General features: G+C 47.2%; 1 protein-coding gene across 6 annotated transcripts in view; it reads right to left on the bottom strand.

The window, feature by feature from the left end:
• Positions 1–10,498, bottom strand: part of ZNF532 (zinc finger protein 532) — an 84,146-nt gene extending 73,648 nt beyond the window's left edge. For 2 of the 6 annotated variants that reach the window (XM_032470440.1, XM_006182779.3), the window contains exons 1-2: positions 8,100–8,874; positions 7,906–8,015 (exon numbers count right to left, since the gene is read on the bottom strand). Coding sequence is in view for 1 of the 6 variants with exons in the window: in XM_032470437.1 (XP_032326328.1) it covers positions 7,906–7,973; positions 8,100–8,113 (82 nt within the window). In the remaining 5 variants the exon portion in view is untranslated. Of the gene's footprint in view, positions 1–3,815; positions 3,889–7,905; positions 8,016–8,099; positions 8,875–9,742 lie in introns of those variants that run through there. The other 4 variants (XM_032470437.1, XM_032470438.1, XM_032470439.1 and 1 more) reach the window with 4 other exon arrangements.
• Between the last annotated feature and the right edge of the window lie 2,617 nt (positions 10,499–13,115).

Raw genomic sequence — 13,115 nt, 5'->3', positions numbered from 1 at the left:
CCGGGGTGCAAGACATGACCACCTGGTCACTGTCGAGTGAATGCAAACAGCAAGGTGCCCAGGGGAAAGGGACGGGACAGAGGCTTGAGGGAACCTGCCACATGTTCACGATCAAGTTGTGTTTGTTTTTCAACTCTGGTCCACATAAATGACACCAATAGACAGACAACTTGGACTCTAGTCGCTTGCTGATTGGGCCGAATTTTTTCTGGGAGCAAAGATAGCTGAAGCTTAAGATGGTAACTTTGAAACATGTCCACGATTTTCCAGCTACAAATGAAAGTGCAGTCAGGTGAACAAGGATGCTTGCCTACATTTCATACACTTTTGTTTTGTGGAGGGGTTTGGGGGAAGAGGTAATTATTATTAATGAAGGTACTGGGGATTGAACCAGGATCTCGTGCATGCTAAGCACGCACTCTACCACTTGAGTTACACCCTCTCTCACTCACCCACTTGTAACCAGATGCAGGGCAGCTATAACTGAAAACCTACAGACAAGGCAGGAGACACTCACTGTGTATGTTTTCATGCTCCCTCCCCTCCAAAAAAAAACCTTCTGATAAAGGAGGTAAAAGATAGAACAGGAGAAACAACACCCTCCAAGACAGAAAAAAGAAATGTCAGGGCTAAGGCCTTCCCCTGAAGCAGAAAGGCTCAGGAACACAGAACAGCTAAGATTTTAGAGCAGGCTCACCATGGACCGGGCACTCTGCTAAGCACTTCATGTGCATTTAATCTTCGTAACAACCTGCAGGAAAAGCATGGCTTAGAATTTAAGAAACTTGCTCAAGGTCCCACAGCTAGTCAGTGACAGAACGTAGGTTACCTCACCGAGGGCTGGGCAAACAGGTGTGTATCACCAAGAGCCCGGCAAAGGCAGCTCATTGTCTCCACGGCCTCGCCACACAGCCTGAACTGGAACAGTAGGCGTAATAATCAATGCTCAAGCTAGAAACCTCAAGCCACCTCCCCGCCCCTCGCTATATTAAAACAGCAGAACTGTTAAGGACCAGCTTCTCAAGGATACCTGTGTGAGGGCTTCATTTGAATAACTCATGTTTTCAGGTTCACATGATAAAAGGACTATAAATATGATCAGCTTATAGTCCATCAAAACACGTGATAAATTCTGGAAGGCAGAGAGAAAGCAATGATGGAAACAGCCTTAGACTAGGAGTTTATAGAGTGCTGAGTTCTGCTTCCAAATGTTGCTATTAACTACCAGCTGACCCCTCCCCTCCAATTTGGGCTCACTTTAAAAAAATATGTGATAACTGTAAATATTCGATGTATTTCCAGCTATGCAATTAAAAAAAAAAAAAGAGCTGTGAAATTCCTAACCAGGAAGTTTTTCAAACATTCTTCCCGTTCAGATACCTAGAAAGAATTTGTTCCTTACATAAGAAAATTATCAAAATCAATACCCATTACTAGACCATGAGTCAGCCTTTGGAAAGCAGCAATTTGTATCTAAAAGTGGAAAGGCTGACTTGAGAGAATATTCAGGAACTACACCACCTTGACTTTACCTTTAGGTCTCTATAAATCCTTCAAGATGCTTGGAACCTCTAATTACATAAAGTAGTAGTATCTGACTGAAAACAACCCAAAACCTGTATTTTGGGGCCCTAGTGACCATCGACTAGAGGATACTTAGCAGGGAATACTTGGGACAGCTAAGGTCACTCACTCCAAGTTCATCTAAAAATTACTTATTTCAGGCTCCAGAGTTAGATTAAGTAGAATTTGCTATCCCCTCTTGTTCTAAAAGAGGTAGAATTTAGAACTTCCTGTCTGGAGAAGAGGATTTAAAGAATTCTTTAAACGATTTATTTGTTAGGACAAAAGATCTTTCTCCATACCACTTTCAAGTTACCTTGATTTCCTTATCCTTCTCAAAGAATAAATAAAACAAAAACATCTCTGTTCCTTCTCCCTTCCAATTTGTAATATCACCCCAGTGCCCAGGGAAAAACGCTGACATCTTCCCAACGTGCTATTTCTAGAACTGGCTGTCTCCGGTGTAGATACAGATTCTCCTCCCTCCGGGATGACTGAGGTCGGGAAAACCTGGCTAATTACAGAGGCCCCTGACTGCTTCTCAAACGTCTCCACCACACACGCTCCCCTTGACTGTCCGCAACAACCACTTCCAACCTGAGCGTCTTCGATACTTTTGCTGTTCAGCCCCTACTCTTACCTCTCGGGGCTCTGCCCCCCAAGGACCTTCCCTGGTCCCTGCTTGTCCACCCCTGTGCTCCCCACCCACCCCCAAGGAGAACAGCCTCGTGATGAGGAACAGCCTTCAAATGCTGCCTCCACTGGTAGTTCTGAGCTGGCCGACCTGGGCCAGGATCTCTGCCTCAGCGTCCCGACCTGCACCATGGGGATCACAGCATAGGTCTCACCTAGTTGTTTAAGTATTACATACACAGAGAGGCCACCACAATGGACTGCAGCGTCTGCAATTGTTAGCTACCAACGTCATGTTCCCCCTTTGCAGAAACGTTTCACCCTCCAGCTCTCCGAAGCATGCATCTGAAGTTCTTCAGCCCCCAACTCCCCTTTATTAATGTTGTTTACTATGTAAACCATTATTGTATGGGACCCCAAACTCAGCCCTTTTTACAGCTTTCTTCTTTCATCTCTGTTCTATGCTAATTGCTCCCAATCTAGATCCTCAGCTCAAACAGATATGGCAGGCAAAGGACACCTCCATGGGCAACTCAACTCAAACTTGAACTCAACTGTATCAAAACCTCTACCTCCACCTCCCAAATCTGTTCTGCAGGACTCCTGAATTCGGAATTTCTAGACAGAAGCAACCAGTGGCAAGTAAGCTCAGAGAGCAACCTTGGAGACATCCTGTGCTCCTCCCCCTCCACCATGTCCCGTATCTAACCAGGGACCACCACACCCACACCTGCCTCTTGCCGCGGTCATCACCCACCACTCCATCCCCAGGGCAACACCTGGGATCAAGCCTTCCTCTTCTCCCCTGGATTGCTGCAGCAGGGCCACATTTGACTTCCTGTCTCCAGCCTGAATAGCTCCCGTTCTGTCCTCAGGTGCTGCCCCGGGACCTGTCATCAAAGTCTTTTTGCCTGCACCGGAGTCCACACTGGAATGGACTGTACAGAACGACCTTCAGAAGTCTGGCCCTGGTCGGCCCCCGTAGCTTCATCTCCTAATCCCCCATCTGCGACACCAAGTTCTCTCAGGGCCTTTCCACACGCTGCTCCGTCTCCATCTCCATCGCCATCGGGCTCTCAGGCTCTCCCCTCAAGTCTCTGCCTGCCTTACATATTCTTACCAGTTTCGCGGTTTGGCTCAGAAGCCACATCTCAAGGGCTCCTCCCTCCGCACTTGGCACTAGGTGGCCCATTCACATTCCTATCATAGCATCTGTAGGCTACTTCCCACTAGATTTTTCTCTCTGGATTCTTTTCCCTCGGTACTCCCAGTGCCCAGCACAAAGTCCAGTGCTTAATAAACACTCAGTATCTGCCAAACGGATGAAATAATTCCTAAATCAACACTGATTCCCATTTCTTGGGCTCACTTCCCTCCCTCGACATCCCCATAACCTTGGTCTACTTGTTCTTCCTGATTCTGAATGCTATTTTATCTGAAAAAAAAAAAAAAAAAAAAAGCTGCTTCCAAACTCTCCCTACTTCATTGCTTTGATGCTGCTCAAGTATTTTCACTTCTTTAAAAGGGACAAAAGTTGAACAATAACTCCAAATATTAAAATAGCACCAACATTCTGACAGTCAACAAATCAGACAAATTACAATTAATAAGTTGTTTACCTTTATTTCAATAAAGATCTTTGGTACCACTTTCCAAAATTTGGTTCTATTACTGTGTGCTGTTTCGTGGAACCTGGAGACAAATGTAAAAATTCAACTGCCAAATGCTTCTGAAGAGATTAGACATAAATGCTGTAAGAAATAAAGGATACTTTACCACTTGCAGGTTTTTGTTTCCTCTTTTGGCTAATTCCGATTAGTTCTGGGTTGTAAAGCCTGTCATCCCCTTGGTGAGTGGTCTAGTATCATGACCATCTCTTGTGTGTCTTCAGATAACGTTTACTACAAAAAATTTACTTGGGGAGTCTTAAACGGCAGCAGACAAGGCTAAATCTTTTTTGTGAGCTATGATCAGCTCAATTTACTTCCATTCTAACTTCTAATTCTTACCTATTTACCATATGACCAAGCCATCCCATTCCTAAGTCCCTACCAGAGAAATAAAAAAACTTATGTTGAGACAAAAACTCGCATATGAATAAAGCTGCTAAAATTATTTGCAATCACCAAAAGCTGGAAACAACTCCAATGCCTTTCAGCCAGAGACTGGAGAAACTAACCATCCAGTGGTCTACAACTGGGCAATAAAACACAAGTACGGCCACACACAACACGGATGACTCGCAAATGCACTTTGTAAGTGAAAGAAGCCATTTGTACAGCATTCTGGAAAAGCCCAAAATAGGGACAAAACCAGGGGGTTGGAGTGGAGAGAAAAGTCTGACTACAAAGGGACAGCAGGAGGAAAGATTTTTCAGGCCATACGACTAGTCCCACCCGACAGTGGTGGCGCATATCCAGTGCTACACACTTGTCGAAACCCACAGAACTCCACACGGCAGAGTAAATTTTACCATATGTAAATTTAAAAGTAAAAAAAAAAAGTTATTTAACCGTGACATAGTTACAGACCACACCCCCAAATACAGGCATACCTTTTATTGTGTTTTATTTTATTGCACTTCACAGATGCCATGTTTCTATTTTGTTTCTCTACAAATTGAAGGTTTGTGGCAACTGCATTGTCAGGTGATAGTTAACATTTTTCTAGCAATAAAGTATTTTTAATAAAGATACGTACATTGTTTTTCTACACAGAATGCTATTGCACACTTCAGAGACTAGAGTGTTGTGTAAACACAACTTTTACAGGTACTGAGAAACCAAAAAATTCAAGTGACTGGCTTTATAGGGATAATGGCTTTACCGTGGTGGTCTGGAACCCGACCCACAATATCTCTGAGGCATGCCTGTATAATTAACACAAAGGTGTGGATTTCCTTAATGTTTACCATGGCTGTTATTACTGTTTTGTTGTGACTGTATTGCATGGTTTAGGAATGGCAGTTGGGGGGATGGGCTGGGAGAGCAACCCCACATTTTTTCCAGATACCTCCGGCTACCCCTGAGCTGTCAGCCTTTGTGAGGTTCCACAGGAGAGCAACCTCTGCTCCAGCTGTGAACAGCTAAATGGAGTTCCACCAAGGATATGGGAAAGGATATTCAAAACCAACGGGAGACAGGCTGGACCTCCAGAGCAAAGCCCAAGAAAACACTTCAAAGGACGAAATAAAGGGGAAGGAGAGACCACATATCCTGTTCTAACTCATCCTAGTCAAAGGTATCAGAAAATTCCGTTTACATGTTGGCTGCAGCCTTCCGGGACCTTCTTTTAAAAAGGAGTCAAGGTGGGTGGGGGTGGGGAAGCTCTTTGTGAGAAAAGAGAGCAAAAAAAAAAAAAAAAAAAAAAGAGAGAGAGTCCTCCTGAACCAAGAGCCTGAGAGTTCTAAAAACCCTGGATCCAACGTCCTTTAACATGGAAAAAGTGATTCTAAGCAGGCAAATGATAAAAACAAGCAAAGGCTCACCACCCAGTGACACTTTTTTTCCAGTGGACCCTCCACAGCCAAACCCACACATTCCTCCTCCAGAGGGGATGGCCAGCCTGTCGTCCTTGGAGACTGCCGCAGGCAATCCCAACCAGTCGCTGGACTCCGGGCTCCAGGTGTGGCTGCCCGCAGGGCGACAGTGACTGCGGAAGTGACAGTGACGCACAGGCCCCAGCCCCAAGAGTGGGTGCCACCCTGCCCCCGCCTGGCTCTTCTGGGAAAGAGAATGCTATGGCTTCTCCTCCATGCTTACATTCCCGAGCCCAGAAAACTCTGTTCCTCTCCCAGGAGACCTGGGCCTGCTACATCCTTCGACCTCAGCATGAGATCGCCACCTGAGACAATCCTCAAACCCAGATGAGCTCCTGATTGCAGCCCTGGAGAACCAGCTCTTCAACCTGAAACAGCTCCTTGCAGCTGGAAAGACTGGCCTGCATACAAAACAAATGCTATTTTCCAGGAGCCTTCTGGTGGGGAGGGGGAGGAAGAAAGCTAAAAACCACAGAGAGTAAACCAGAACATTCTGGGACATGCCACGCCTTACAAAAAGAGCTTTTAAACACACCATTAAGAAATAGTCACTGCAAGGGGTTAGCTGTCAAAGTTAAATAAAAACCAGTGACTTTCTAAAGACAGGAGTGAAGGGCTAAATCATAAAACAGCTTATTGTATTAAGCTAATTAAGGTTTATCATCTTAGCCATCTGAGTTGTAGTTGGCACCAGAAAAGCAGGAACAGCACATCATGCAACATGGATTGGGATCTGCTTTGCAAGCAGATTTTTGCCACATTCAGACACAGAACCTCTGGCAGTTGAAAATGTTGTAGAAATGAAAACCAATTTTAGCACAGTGATTTGCAAAGAATTTTGTTCCATCACATAAGCTATTTGCTGGTATATCAGTCTGAGATTACATTCATCTCTATTAAATACTGCACGAAGTATTCTGAGCTAACCATGCACTGTTGTTTCTCTTTTGCCAGTTTTATCACACCCTGGATGCTCTGAAACCATACGGAAAAAATGTTAACAATAAAAACCCTTGCATACTTGACACCCTTCACTGCAGATATCCTGCCCACCAACTGCCAGCACACAACCAATTCTAAGATCCTCGGCATTTCTGAAAAGACTATTCTGCTGAATGCAAAGAGGAACAAAATACCCTCTTCAAAGTAGGGGAGACATTTATTTTCAATCCTGTCTTCTCTGGCCTCCTCTTGACTGTACGTACTTTAACCAAACCAGAAGACACAACTAGTTCTATCCGCTGTTGAGATCATCTTGGATATGATTCTGGAGCTGCTGGCTTCCTGTTTGGGGAAGTTGCAGTTCTTTTCACAAGGAACCCCAAGGCAAAATGTTTCATGTTCCCCTGTAAGCTCTCACCGCCTTTGTTCTTCACTTTGCTCCGACTCATTACTGCCTTCTTCTCTCTTCTCCTCTAAAACCTCTGGTTTTGGAGGATACATAAAAATGCAAGCTCAAATCAAACAGTAATCTTTTAAGGCATTAGACATTTTCCACCATCCACTGCTGTACAGCTTGGAGTTAACAGGCATCTTTGCACAGAGGAAGCCAGACTACCCCGTCTCCTCCTGGCATTGCATTAAGTATTCCACATGAAAATGTATGCCACAAATAATCCAATGGCAAACTCACCATCACCAGCCCCCAAGATCAATAAAAGCCATTCCACCACTTGACTTGGAGTGAAAAACCTTTCAGGTTAACACAAAGAGCAAGGTAAAAGAAAGGTGATGAATGAACAAAAGGCAAATCTACCTCCAGACTCCTCAAATTCCAAAAAGGTGGTTAGGTTGCCAGGATTTGGCAAAGTCTCCCTTTTTTTGGTAATCATCAGGCAATTACTACCTGTGTACTGCTTTAGTCTCATGCAAAACAGTGCATTCTCCACAAGGCCCTACCGCCTACTATTCTCTTAAACTTGCTTCTTTTCAGGCCTGCCTCTTCTAAATGACCAGCCACACGCGATTTAATGAAGTCATTCTGATTTCGCCTTGATAGCAATACTACCATAAAGTCACTCTAATCCCATTAAACTTGGATAACATTAAGAGTATTTCTTCTCCACCCTCAACCCAGTATCATCTCCAGGGTAACCAATCCACTGTCAGTCTGTGTCTGAATGGATCTTCAAATAAATACTTAAATTCATGCTCAAAATATCATATCTCACCTTGTGAACCTTGACCTTTTGGAAAGACTTTGGACCAATGTTCAGTTACTGTCACACAGCTGCATGCTCTGCAAATATGAAAGGGTTAAAAGCAGCCCCAGTCAACAGGCCTACAAGGAAAAAAAAGACAGCATGTATGCCTTACAGCATCACTGGAATGCATTTATGCTCATTTCCCAGAACAATATTGTTACCTTTTGGCCTTCATAATAGTCAGAAGTATCCCCAACACCCTTTAGTAGCTTCTAAAAGGAAAAGCACAAAACAGAACATACCCTGCAAGAGAAAAAAAGCATGCAAAGTAGCATTCTCCAGCAACAAACAAACTACCATTACAAATCCATCAGTTCATTTTGGTTTTGTTTTGTTAAAAACGCAAAGAGAGAGAGAGGCTGCAAGAAACCAAGTGTCCCCACCCTAGCAAGGCACATTTTTTTCTTTAGTAAGGGTCATAAATCTCAGCTCCCTGTCCATCCCTTAAGCAAAAGAAAAAGGCAGGAAAAGCCCAAGTAATCTCAGACCTTGCAAACCTGCACATTTTTTCCCATCGTCTCTACACAGAATCTTTTAGGGCTCCATTAGTCACGTACCAGTGCTGTGTGGTGTCTAAGTGTGCATTCACATACTGTGTTGGGATGGTCCCTTCCTGCAAGCTCCTCTGCTTTTGGCTGCCATGAAGGGAGGAAGCTGCTATCCCACTGTAGGAGCTCAGTGACTGCATTGTGTTCAGGAGCTGATCTGCCTCAAACCAGTTTCAGCCGGTTCTGGTCACCCTACATAAAAAAGCTATGGCAACCCTCGCTGAGTTGCCAACAAGTCCCTGAAAATCATCAGCACAGGGGGGATCTCGCTGGGGGTTGCTTCTCTCTCTTAGGTCTTGGTGAGGAGGGGAAGGTCACTGTGTGGCCCCCACCACCACACAAGCACACAGCCTCGGAAAGGCTCACCTCACGAGCCCCCCAGAACCCCTCAGGCCCATCCCCCCTCCCTTCCACCCCAAAGCCCACCGCAGACACTGCTGCCCCCTCCTTTCCTTTCCCCACTTACCTCCCACAACCTGGCTCAGATCTTTGTGTACGTGTATGTCAGTGTGTGTTCTCGGGGTTGGTGGCTGACAAAGAGCCCCCAAGAAAGCAATCTATGTGTGTCTCCTCACACTGGATGCGTCGGTGGCAGGAGCCGGCCTCGGCCTTCCAGCAGAGTGGTGCTGGCTTGTTGACCAGGCTCCTCTCTGCCTGTCACCCCCCACCCCACCCAGCCCCCTCCTCCCGTCCCTCTCCTCTCTCTCCCAGCCCTGTCACCACCACCAGCAGCCCCCCCAGTCTCCTCCTCCTCCTCCTCCAACCTTCTCTTCTTTCAAGCACCTGGGGGGAGCAGTCCAAATCCCTTCACCTCGGGCAAGAAAACTAGGGATGTCTGGGGTGGGGGTGGGGGGTAGATTCAGAGCCAGTGGGACAGAGGGGCACAGAGGCCTTTTAAAAAATCCGCTGTGCACCGCCAGCGCGGGAGGGGGAAGGAGGCGAGCCGCGCCGCTCACGTGGCCCCCCTCTCAGAACTTGCGGGGCCTAGCCAAGCCGGCTGGTCCTCGGCCCCCCCCAAGGAGGCCGGCGGGGCGCGAAGGCCAGCTGTCCCCAAGGCCAGGGTGGGACAGGCCACGGCGATCAGGCCCAGGGGCCTGAGCCTCACGCGCTGGCCCGGACCCACAGGGCCCGGCACGAGGGGCCGGCGCCCCCGCCTCTCCCCGGAGCCCGCCCGTGCCCCTTCCTCCGCAGCCCTGCGCCCCTCGCTCGGCCCGGCCGCCCCCTCGCCGCCCCCCGCGCCCCGGGCGCACACCCACCCCCTGCCCAGGGTTGGCCTTCGCGGCGGTCAAGCCCGGGCGTCTGGGCCGCAGCTCGGATGACCTTTGTTCAGCGCGGCGCCGGCGGCGGCTGCTGCTGCTGTAGCTGCTGCTGCTGTCGTCGTAGCGGCGGCGGCGGCGGCGGCGGCTTCCATGTTACGGGCGTGTCATCTGCATTCCCGCTGCCGGGGTCGGGATGTGCGTGTGCGGCGGAGCGGCCTCGCCGCCTGTGCCGCCGCCGATGCTGCCGATGCCGCCGCTGCCGCCGCCGCCGCCTCCTCCCGGGCCGCCCCGCCGCCGGCGCCGCCGCCGCCGCCGCGGCCTCGCCGTGCGCCCGGCCCGGGCCCCGCGCCTCCCCGGGCGCCGCGCTCTAGGCCGCACGGCGGCGGCGGCGGCCCGCCACGCCGGGGCCTACGATGGGGGTGCGGGCCCGGGCGGCGGCAGCGGCTCGGCCCGAGCGGCGAGCGAACAAAAGGGAGCGCGGGAGAGGGGGAGGGGGCGGCCGGTGGGGGAAGGGAGGATCGGGGAGAATGGAGGCGAGAGCGCGAAGCCCCGCAGCCCGCGGGCGCGGACGCCCGGCCGGTGCCGACTTGGCGGAGGGAAGCCGAGCCCCCGCCGACCTGCCAAGTCTCGCCCATCTGGGGCCGCTGCGTCGCGGCTTCGCCCCGGAGAGCGGGGTGGTGGTGGTGGTGGTGGTGAGGGGCTGCAGGGAGGGCTGCTGCTTTTTCAAACGACATTTCAGGCTCTCACCCAGTCCTTTCCATGGCCCCAAGCCGCAACTTACTCGAGTGGAAGGAAGCAAGGCCTCGCCAAAGATGGTTGCAAAAGACCGTGAGCCTCTACCCAGGATCTTGAAGCCAAGGTGGTGTTTTGTTATCCTCGTAATGGTGGCAAATAAGTCAGTAGAGAGCACGCTATCTTCAGATGCATTAACTCTGAAATTCTCTCTGGAGGTGAAAGAAGGGGCTCTCCTCTGGGTAGTTAGTGGTTTGGAGCCCTTTTCGCCTTAAACTGAGCCACAAAAGAATGGAAGACACCCCCTGGGGTGGGGAGAAAGCCCTGGTGTAAAAGACACACGTTTTGCTTTCAGAGAAAAAGCCACTGGGGCCAGATTGAAACATGGCATGTTCAGTTCAGTTCATGTAGTTTTTTTTTTTTTTTTTTAATGGGGGAATGATATTGAGTAAACAAGATGTAATAGCTAGGTCTTTGAATTCAAGAAAGGAGATGTGTACAAATGTAACAAGCACATTTTGTACATACAGCAGGTGTTCACAGCCTCCAAAACACAAAAAAAGATACATGCATACATAACCCCCATAAAGACCACGAAGGTGTATAATCGTTAACACGTCCACGAGGGAGATACAGTGTATTTACCACCAGATCAGGTATGCTATTTAGCCAGCCCTGGGTCCTGGTTCGTATATGGTTCACAGACGTGCATGAGTTGAAAGATTTTTTTAAAACAAGAGAAACCTCCACATCAAGCTAATTGAGCTGACCCTGGAAATAAGACAAAATGGAAGGATCTGAAAACAACGTCACCATAACCTAGAAAGGCTCACTCCTGTTTGACCGGACTCTGAAGACACTAGTATTATTCGAGTAGCCAAGAAGACTCCCAGCACAGGAAGCGCTTCTGTGTTTTATGTTAAATGAAATTAATTGGTTAATATTTGCAAAGTGGGCTGAAAAGTTTTTTTGGTTGGGAATTTTAAAAGAAATCTCAGTGTGCCTCTCCTTTGCATTAACTTCCATTGAGGAAGCCATTGTTCTCTGTTATGGGGACACTGTATGATGTAAATTGGAAGTAGCATTTTTGCTATTTAAGACTTTTCATGTAAATGAGTCGAATGATTGTCTCACGGAAGAGTTGTTGGTCTTTTAATTTCAAACAGCAAATTCTTTGGAGTTGCACGTAAATTGGGACACATATTTATACGGGTTTAGAAAGAGCTATGTAATCTGCAATTTTTGCCAGCCACCGTATCCCATTTATCAATGTTACAAGATGGTGAAATTGAAATTCATCTTCTTGTAGCCAGAAAACGGTGCCAGTACCCTGTGGGTTGAGTTTCAACTTTACCTGGGCTAGATTTCATTTGAAAGGAGGCCTTTTTTCTTCTCCCGAAGGTGGGCCTTTATTAATATGCATGTAAAAACATTACGTGCATTGGAAAGAATACCAGGGCCTGCTTATCTGAAATCTTCATACGCTACCCTTGTTACAGTGTCTGGAATTTCATAATGTCCATACCATAGTAAATCCTCGCTTTCCTAGATTTAAAATCTTTGTTTACTCAAAATACTCTCTTGCTCCTCCCCCAATCCCCTTCTCCTAAGAGTTGAAAGCACAAAGTGAGTGGTTTCAAGAATTGTACCACCAAAACTACAGTCTGGATTGCTTATCGTAAAGAGCCTTCGGTTGTAGGACCGCCTCACATGGCTTCATAATGTCAAGTACTTTTAGAACTGAGCTTTTCACAAAGCCCAGTGCTTTGGTCAAGCTTCGGCCAGAGGAAATTAGTTTGGAAGCACAATTCATCTTTTGCACAAACGGTAACAAAAAACATTGCATCTGCTTTTAAAAAACCATAACCGACCAAAAATAAAAGATAATAATTTTTTGCAAATTATCTCAGTTCTATTTTTACAAAGAGGATTTCAGAGAAATCCCTTTGCCAGGTAGACCGATAGTGAGAGGCCAAGCACCCATCTTTATTCTATGAAATCACTGAATGTCACAGCAGGAAAAAACAGTTTTTAATGTAAGTTAAAAAAAAAAAATAACACTACCCCTCTTCCAAAAAATCTATACAAAGGTTCATTCTATTCCTGTGCATATGTAAGGCTATCCTGGGCACCACTCTGCTTTGGGCAACAATAGAAGTAAAGAATGAAATAAACTATTATTTGACTGCTGTAGATAAGAAACGGCAGAACAAAGGCGTCATATTATTCTCCTGCCAAATGGAAACTAAAGGCATTCCAAATCCTTTGGGATTTTGTTGTTGCTGTTTTTATCGCTAACTCTTAATGTCTTAGTTCTTCCTCCAATCAGTATACTGCAAAAAAAATCAGTTTGGGGTTTTTTTTTTGGAATCCTTTTGTGGTTTGAAGCTGGCTTTGCAGACACGTATAGACATCAGTCTGCGCATACTTTCCCTCCAAATTCCACTATGAAATTGGGACATGTCTTTGTTAGGCAGAGCACGCAAAAGGTGTGTTCCTTGAGGGAAAGAGGAAAAACAAAAAGAAAAGCCTTTTATCTCCCCATCAAAAGGCCTGATGAACCTCCTTACGCTGACAGCCCCCTAACCTGAACTACACAGTTTTTAGCTCAAAACTAAGCTAGGCCTAGGCGTTTATA

The sequence above is a fragment of the Camelus ferus genome, chromosome 30, assembly GCF_009834535.1.
Source record: "Camelus ferus isolate YT-003-E chromosome 30, BCGSAC_Cfer_1.0, whole genome shotgun sequence".
Classification (NCBI taxonomy): Eukaryota; Metazoa; Chordata; class Mammalia; order Artiodactyla; family Camelidae; genus Camelus; species Camelus ferus.
Note: the sequence above shows the minus strand (reverse complement) of the source record. Positions and strands in the feature narration are given on the sequence as shown.